Source organism: Lolium rigidum, chromosome 2 (assembly GCF_022539505.1).
Source record: "Lolium rigidum isolate FL_2022 chromosome 2, APGP_CSIRO_Lrig_0.1, whole genome shotgun sequence".
Taxonomy (NCBI): Eukaryota; Viridiplantae; Streptophyta; class Magnoliopsida; order Poales; family Poaceae; genus Lolium; species Lolium rigidum.
Genome location: NC_061509.1, coordinates 186,765,518 through 186,774,584, shown reverse-complemented (window position 1 = coordinate 186,774,584; position 9,067 = coordinate 186,765,518). Strand labels below are relative to the sequence as shown.

General features: G+C 45.5%; 1 protein-coding gene across 1 annotated transcript; it reads left to right on the top strand.

Annotated features, from left to right (window-relative positions):
• Positions 1 to 4,155: 4,155 nt before the first annotated feature.
• Positions 4,156 to 7,359, top strand: LOC124692725 (inorganic phosphate transporter 2-1, chloroplastic-like). The gene is given in 4 exon segments (XM_047226155.1): positions 4,156 to 4,968; positions 5,738 to 5,929; positions 6,126 to 6,684; positions 6,687 to 7,359. Coding segments are annotated over 4 exon segments (1,689 nt in total). The 5' UTR covers positions 4,156 to 4,281; the 3' UTR covers positions 6,938 to 7,359.
• The last annotated feature ends 1,708 nt before the right edge of the window (positions 7,360 to 9,067 follow it).

Genomic DNA, 9,067 nt, shown 5'->3' with positions numbered 1-9,067 from the left:
CGGGCCTTTAGTCGCGGTTCGTAAACGACCGCGACTAAAGGAGAGGGCCTTTAGTCGCGCTACTTTGGTCGCGGTTGCGCAACCGCGACTAATGGCAGTTGCGAACCGCGACCAAAGGCCCTTTTTCCACCAGTGTATGAACAACTGTTCTATCTTGGATTGGAGGCCATGGCATGCCTATGGCTCTTTGGGAAAATAAATCTTGCGCCAATGAGTGATAGGCAAAAGACACTTTCTATAGAAGTGGAGCTAGGAAGGCAGTAACTTCTTTGATCATGCTAATCTCTTGGGAATTTGGAAGGAGTGTGACATGATTTTTTTCCCACCACCATGCATCTAAGGTGGCTACCATCAGTATAAAGATCAAAGATGAGGAATTGGATCTTAGCATGGCTTAATTATTATAGGCTAATGTCATTTCCAAAGAGTAGGCTTTGTATGAAGTAGTAGGACTTATCCTAGGCCTTTTTTTTCTAAAACTACTTACTGATCAATGAAACAACACATTTTTGTCTTGTTTTTTTTATAAAAAAAAACTTGCAATGTAATTCAAATTCAAGACTTAAATATTCATATGTATGCAAGGACGTAGTCCAGTCCACTCAATAGGGTGTACCGAAAACTGTTACATACCCACAAGGTCGGGTGGTTTTCTGGTCTTGTGGTTCAAAAAACTCCATCGGTTAGTGTGCACCAAAAGATGAGGTTTCTTTCCCGTCCAACAAATTGAAACCGTTCTAGCTTGATACTGTGATACCGGAAAATCATCCATCGGAGCATGGAAACCATATCTGATATAGTATATGTACAAACGAAACGCGACACCCTAATTTTATTGAGAAAAATTACTTATTTTCACGAGGACTCGGTCAGTTTTCCTCTAGGTCTACCACTATTTATATGTGCACACTTGTCTTTGAATTAACTGCACAAATGTTGCATTTGGATAACTAGATATTTATTGTGCAAGCCCAAATTTGATCTGACCAACTCCATTTGCTACGAGCATGCATGTATTGGCAATAAACATAAGTGCCACCACCATATCCATGACCATTGCTTATGTTATCCTCAGCTGCCTCGTGTGGATATCATTGTCCCATCCACCTCTATTGACACTTTCGCTCATATCGCGAATGGATGCACCTCCTGTAGCCTCCTCATGATTTACGGGGGTTCCATCTTTCTTCGCCCATAGGATGTCACCGCCCTCATGCAAAATCATCACCACCATTCCTCCCCGCTTGGCATTGTCCTTCTATCTAAGCCTCGGGGCACAAAGAGAAAACTTTAACGGTGACAAGCCTCCTATGTCAAACCCCTATTTATAGGCGACGGTGAGGCCCCAATGAAATTGCAGAAGCCACCAACTATAGTTGTAGTTGTTGTGCAAAATACGCAATTAACTTTTTCTTCGCAATGTGTTTTTTAAGCTTTCAACGGGGGGGGGGGGGGAGGATCCCCACCTGAATATATTGCTTTCCATAGAGTTTAAAGGTTACATGTGGATAGGTGGTCACGCCACAGATCGGCGTCCACCCTAATTTCCGCTTGCTTAAAGCGGTGTGACCAAAGGGTGAAATCTGAAATGATGTTTCTAACTGTCAAGGCTGGAGTGTGGTCTATATCTCTGAATACTTTGGCGTTCCTTGAGTCCCAATTCTTTCAAAGTATGGTTAAGGCAACCGAGCTCCAGACAGATGGAGGTAGGTTATTAGGGAGCGGGGTGTCCCATATGTCTGGGAATTCAAAAATATTTGGTAGAATTCCGAGTTGTCTCCATATAGCTGCTGAGTAGGGGCAATGGAAGAATAGATGTGCTCGGTCCTCCACCTGTGCCTGGCATCGCGGGCATGCTGCTGAGTCGATGATGTGTTTGTGCAACAGGTTGGCCCTAGTGTTGAGCCTGTTTAGGTGTAGTAGCCACCCAAACACCTTCACCGTCCTGGGAACTCTTAACTTCCATATTGGAGTGACCTCAGGGTCTTCGAGCTGGGACTGGAGGTGCAGGTATGCGCCGTTGGTGGAGAAAGGAGATCCATCTAGCAGTAATCTCGTGTCATGTGCATCCGATAGCCTACCATCCTGCAAAAGATTAGAGAGAGAGAGAGAGACAAGTTGCTCTGCCGCAGCATTAGTTAGTCTACACTGCAGGCCATTAGAAATTCCATTTTGCACAATATCACATACCAATGCATGGGTTTGGGTGTGGTGGGAGTATAGAGCTGGGAAGGCAGTGGCTAGGGGTTCTGGGAGTAACCATGTGTCATGCCAAAAGAAAACAGACTTTCCATTGTGGATGGTGCAGGTGGCTTCTGCAATTTGTGATGACAACAATAGTTTGTGGCTTCTGCAATTTCCTCTTTAGTCTCCACACTAAATCCATACTCTCCACCCCTGGTCCACAGTAACATCCTATGTGATCCCCTTGCATCACTGGAGACAACAAGGGAACGAGGTCCAGGAGAAACAAGGTGTGTCAACCTACGATTCATGGAGGTCAGTGCCAAGTGGTTTCTTTTTTGTCTCCCATGGTGAGCTCGGGCAGCAGCGTGCATGCTGGCAAAGTGAAAAAAACATATATCCAAGTTGTTGGAGGAAAAAAATGATGAATTGGGTTTGAGAACTGATTGGAATGGGTGAAGATTGAGAGAACAAACTAGATCTAGCAAAATGACCAAGATCCCAAGAGCATGCCAGCCCAGAAAAATAGTAGGCAAAGAGTCCAAGACGAGGCTTCTTGGACGTATGCACATCTGGGCCTTCACCTAGCACTCTAGCACACGTACTACCTTTGTTCGGATTTAATTGACTTCAATCAACATGTTATTTGTTCATTAGTCTTGTCTCCCTCGCGTTGATTGAATAGAAACGGGGGGAGTAGATGCCATCTCACACATGGACTCCGAGCTGTTATGTTCGGTTTGGCATTTTCAATTTCGCGATGCCATGCTAGTGTTACGAAACAAAGTTCAGTTGAAAAGAATGCAATTTCAGCGAAATATTCCAGTCTATGGAAACCGAAAAGAAGCTATCTATAAGTTTACAGGTCGGAAACAGTAGATTAAAAGCAACTGTTATACTGAACTAATCCTTAAAATAAGTAATTTGCTCACAGCGCACAGGCTAGCAGGAATATGTGGCCAGAACGATCAGCGAGAGACAATGGAAGAAGTTTCTTGTCCAAATCTCCAAGATTTTGAAATTATTACGTACCGAACTCAGAGTATTTCAGAAGAGAGAAAAAGAAGGCTATACAGCACGAAGCAGAAGAAGACAAGCTCAGGTATCTCATATCTGATGATCTGATCCGAGCCTCAAAGGACAAGGACGCCGATGATTCCTATAGGCAGCCGTTTGGAGCACAAGTGGACGTGGTTGGTTTTCCCCCTGTGGTCCTTGACTCCTTGGCTAGTAGCACAGCAACGCCCCGATTTACTAGAGCAAAATGGCAAAAGGAAATCACAATGCAGCATCATAAACCTGGACTACAGTTGTTTTGTTCAAGAAATTCCCGCAAGGTGAAAGAATACTCACAGAAAAGTCCATCACTCCACGCAACACTCATGTGCATTATTATCTGTAAATATCTCTGGTACTAGTAAATGTATAGTACAACCTCTATATAAAAGGTTGTCGCAAATTTGTCTAAATTTAGATATATATCTGTAGATACAACTGAATTTAGACAAATCTCCAACATCCTTTTAGGAATGGATGGAGTATGTGGTAACACAAGCACACATCAGCAGTAAGAACAGTAAAATACTTGTGACATTCAGGAATTTACTTAATCTAGCACCAGATAAGAAACCACATAAGGAACAGAAGAAATATCTGCAGAAGACTTCAAAATCCAACATCCCTAGAAGATGTGAATGCCAAGCTGAACGCCACATTAAAGAATCAAAACAACAGGAAGAGACATGTACTCAGATCATCAGAACAAACAGGCTGGAGGGAACGGAAGGGAGGTCCAAACGATCCCTGCAACTGAAAACAGTCAGTCAGCTGCAACCTCAGATTATGGATTAGGCAGGAATCTCGCCGATATCCCCTTGCACCACTCATTCCTTCCCACCACTCGTTCGTCCCAGCCTGAGCTGGGCCACCACAGAAAGCAAGCTCTTCCTTCCATCCACATAACGATGCTCACTTCTTCCAGCACGCTCCTATGGCCACCGCTTCTCCTTCCTCTTCTCCTCCCCATTAATCATCTCATCCTCTTTCTTCATCGTGCTTCTGTACTCGTCACCCCCTGGTTTTTCCTTCTGCCACTCCATGTCTCAATCTTCTCCTTTCTTTTCCATTGCACGTGCACATGCTCGAGCAGGGGGGCGAGCTGCGGCTGCCGCTCTCCTGCTCCATCGCCCTGCCGCCCAGCTGCCACCTAGCATTCACTGTCCGAGGCGCTTCCCTCTGGTCAAAGTGACAGTGAGCTCGCGCCTGGGGCTTCCACGCGCCACACTATCCTCATTTGCAAATGCTGACGATGGCTCCAGCGCAAAACCAGATGCCTCGGAGGAGCAGAACGGGGGATCCGAGCTGTCAGAGATGGCAAAGGCATTCCATATTTCACCACGGATGGCGATTTCAATATCCGTGGTGATTGCATTTGCAGCTCTGACCGTGCCACTGGCGATGCGCTCGCTGATCTTTCATGGGACGACCAAAATGAAGGTGTTGGCCTATCTGACCCTGTTGTCAGGATTCTACATGGCATGGAATATCGGAGCGAATGATGTGGCAAACGCCATGGGGACGTCAGTAGGATCTGGAGCTCTGACACTCCGGCAGGCAGTGCTGACTGCAGCTGTGCTAGAGTTCTCTGGTGCATTCCTTATGGGTACCCATGTCACCAGCACCATGCAGAAGGGCATCCTCGTCACGTCTGTCTTCCAAGGAAATGATCCTCTGCTCTTCGCTGGATTGCTGTCCTCCCTTGCTGCTGCTGGTACATGGTTGCAGGTAACATTCCATCCCCAATAACCATTTTCAGGTTTGCTATATCATGCCAATCAGATAACCCAGTCCCTTAGTTCTATCAGCATCATGAAATTATTGAAGCTTCCCCCAGCTTCAGTCTAAAAAAAGATCTAAGACATCCTCAGTGGCATATTTATGGCACTAGAATAGCTTCATCTATCAAACAGGGAAAACCTAGGCACTTGTAGAGTCTGGTGGAGTACTGGCAAATCCTATAATATAATGCACGAGAACCTTTTACAATAAGAAGTAACAACTCAGCAAAGAGAAAACAGATTCAACATTTAACTAAATAACTCATGGTTTTAGCCTAGTTGATATAGAAATGCATTTTTATTTTTGGGATCCAGTTATAGGGAAATTCAGGATCATCAGTGCAAAATTCATGTGCGCCTCACTTCCAATTAACAAAGGTTGATATCTAAACTTTGAACAATTATTTAAACTAGAGAAAGTACAGAATCAATAAATTAGTACAACATTAACTAAGACTTACTATGCTGAGTAAGACACTTCTTTGCATTATTCAAGGTGAATCACTGATTGCATTATTTGGTAATATTTTTGCAATGGAGTTATGATATTGATATAATTGAGTGAAAATTCAATGTGATTAGCATGTGGCCAAAAAATATCTTTCATAATCCAAATCTAATGCATCTATAACAGTGCACTTGGCTTGACAGGATTGAAAATGTAGCATATTAACATTCATAAGCATCTGTTTGAATTACCAGTTTCTATTTCTTAGGTTGCTTCCTCTTACGGCTGGCCTGTGTCAACTACACATTGTATTGTTGGCGCCATGGTTGGTTTTGGACTGGTATATGGAGGGGTCAATGCAGTTTTCTGGAGCTCCTTGGCTAGAGTATCTTCATCCTGGGTTATTTCTCCATTGATGGGTGCTGCGGTTTCATTTCTTGTTTACAAGTGCATACGCAGGGTGAGTACTGTGCTAATTTTACTCGCAACATGCAAAATGAAAAAACAAGAAATCATTGCAAAATATGTAGTCAGTCAGATACCTTATTGAGTAGATAGCACAGAAACTAATATCTCATAAACAGAAGACACAAAAATATATTCCATAAATAGACAAAAAAAAAGTTTATTTATTTACTAACCATTTTTCACTTCAGTTTGTATACAGCGCACCAAATCCAGGCCAGGCTGCAGCTGCTTCTGCGCCAATTGCAGTTTTTACTGGTGTCACTGCAATCTCGTTTGCCGCTTTCCCTCTCAGCAAGATACTTCACATTGCCGTGCTGCAAGCATTAGCTTGTGGGGCAATAGGAGCCATCTTTGTTAGCAGGGCAATAAAAAAACAGCTTGGTGACCTGCTGTCTTCAGAAGCAGAAAAGATCGCATCTGCTGACAATACAGATGTTCAGCAAGGTGGATTTGACGTTGCTGGCCCTAGAGGGGCTCAATTGCAGATTGTCTATGGCGTATTTGGCTACATGCAGGTCCTGTCAGCATGCTTCATGTCATTCGCTCATGGAGGCAATGATGTCTCCAATGCCATAGGGCCTCTGGCAGCAGCTTTGTCCCTTCTTCAGGGCGTAGCAAGCAGCGCTGAGATAGTCATACCGACCGAAGTCCTTGCTTGGGGTGGTTTTGGAATTGTCGCAGGGCTTACAATGTGGGGTTATAGAGTGATAGCAACAATTGGCAAGAAAATCACTGAATTAACACCCACAAGGGGTTTGCAGCAGAGTTTGCGGCGGCTTCTGTGGTCTTGTTTGCATCTAAGCTTGGGTTGCCAATATCTGCTACACATACACTTGTTGGTGCAGTGATGGGTGTGGGATTTGCAAGAGGGCTCAACAGAGTCAGATCAGAGACAGTGCGGGAAATTGTGGTCTCATGGTTGATCACAATTCCAGTTGGTGCTTTGCTGTCAGTCTTCTATACATTGATCTTGACCAAGATTCTAAAATACTTTATGTGAGTACTTTGTGAGATAATTTCTGTTTTGAGAGGTACAGCCTGTTGTCCCTAAATTTTATTATGCAAAAGACATACAGCAGTGAATAGATGAGCCCGTTTGAAAGTTTCCAGCAGAAAACTTGAAAAGATTTGTCAGAGAAAATAATCATTTTCCTGGCAACAGAACACATGATTAGGAGAAAGGGTCTTTGGTAAATAATCATATTACAGACTCCCAGCTTCTTTGTCTTTTTTAATCTTTAATGCACATTGTATTATCTATATCTTCTATTTTCTAGCACAAGGTGGAATATCATAATTTCTTGTAGAGATATGATTAATTGATCATACATAATAGACACAGGTTGGTCTACTATCCTTGTAATTGTGTTACACAGAAAGATATTGTTGTCTCAAAGCAACTATATACACGGTCTTTACTTCCTTTTCCTCTAGCCAAAATGGAAGAACCACATGATAAATGCTAAAAGGCATGTTCAGCATTGAAAGAATGTAGAATTTTCAAAAGTCAATCAAATATATAAAAAATGAGATTAAGGGAACAGGTCATCAACCCAAGGACCTCAAGGGCCAGATTTATTTTTTGTTGAACAACAGAAACAAGTAGGAACATTTAAATAAATCTACATGGACTAACCATATAAAAAGAAAGAAATGCACTTAATATATTACTCACTCCGTTTAAGATATATTATTTTTCGAGAAAACGCAAAGGACCTTTGCGTTTCATTTCATTGAAAAGATAGATAGTTGTTTACATCCTCCTAGGAGGCGAGATACAAGACCAAAACATCAGTGCACATCCCAGGTGGATGGCAACACTACCCGTAAACCCCGAGCCCCTGCCCTAGCCCAAATCGCAAGCTCCTCCTTGATGTTTTGCAACAGGAGGTGCATGGATGGTTGTGCTCCGTCGAAGACGCATGAGTTTCTGTGTTTCCACGTCATCCATGGGACCAGGAGCGTAGTAGATGCAAGCCCTTTTCGGAGAGGCGCCGGCGTGTCCTGCTTTGCGCGGTGCCACCAGTCGAGGAGGCTGGGCTCACCGTCCGGCGGCCGGGCAGTCATCCGCAGCCAGGCCAGTACCTCGTGCCACACCTGTCGGGTGAAAGGGCATTCCAACATGAGGTGGCGCATCGACTCCATCGCCTCGGTCGCAGAGGAGGCATCGCTGGTGGTGAGGTAGGCCGTGTCGGGCGAGGCGCTCCGCCGTCCGGCATCTATCCATATTCGCCGACCCGGTGGAAAAACTTGACTTTTGGTGGCGCCCATGTCTTCCAAACCAATTTCCGGGAGCAACAAGGCGTCGATCCATGGAAGGTGGCTAGGTAGCGAGGAGTTGGCCGTATAGGTGCCGGAGGCCGTCCACTTCCGGACTAGTTGATCAGGTTGGTCGCTGAGCGCGGTATCTTGGATCATGTGCCATAGCGTCGAGTATTGGCCGATCTCATGGATTCCAAGCAGTCCTTGGATGTCCCTGGCCCAGGCATTGTCGAGCATTCCGTCAGCGACCGTTCTTGCTTTGCGACGCCTCTTGGGGATGCAATCATATAGCTGCGGCATCATCTCCTTTATAGCCCTACCACGGATCCATCTGTCCTCCCAGAAAAGCGCTCGCTGGCCGTTCCCAAGACACATGGTGGTCGAGGCAAAGAATAGTGCTCGCTCTTCAACAGAGAACTGCAGGTCGAGGCCGCTCCAAGCTCGAGTGTCATCGGTGCGGGAGAGCCAAAGCCACCGCAGCCTGAGTGCAAGGCCAGCCCTCTCAATGTCCTCGGACGCCGAGGCCGCCAAAAGAGATGGGGCGACAAACGCGGCTCCAATTGACATGGCAATGTCCTCCGGTTGGCGGCGGCCCGCCGGCCCAAAGGAATCCACGCTTGATTTTTTCGACCAACTTAAGAGCTTTTTTTGGCGGGGCGTATGCGAGCATCCGGTGAATGGGGATCGCGCATAGAACGGATTTCACCATTGCCGGGCGCCCGGGCTTGCTCATGAGCCCTGCCTTCCGGGTTGGCGGGCGCCCGGCGATTTTGTCGATGACGGGTTGGAGCTGCGCCATGGTGGGCCGTCGTAGTGTCAAGGGAATGCCAAGGTAGGTGATAGGGAGATCGACAACGGGGCAGCCCAG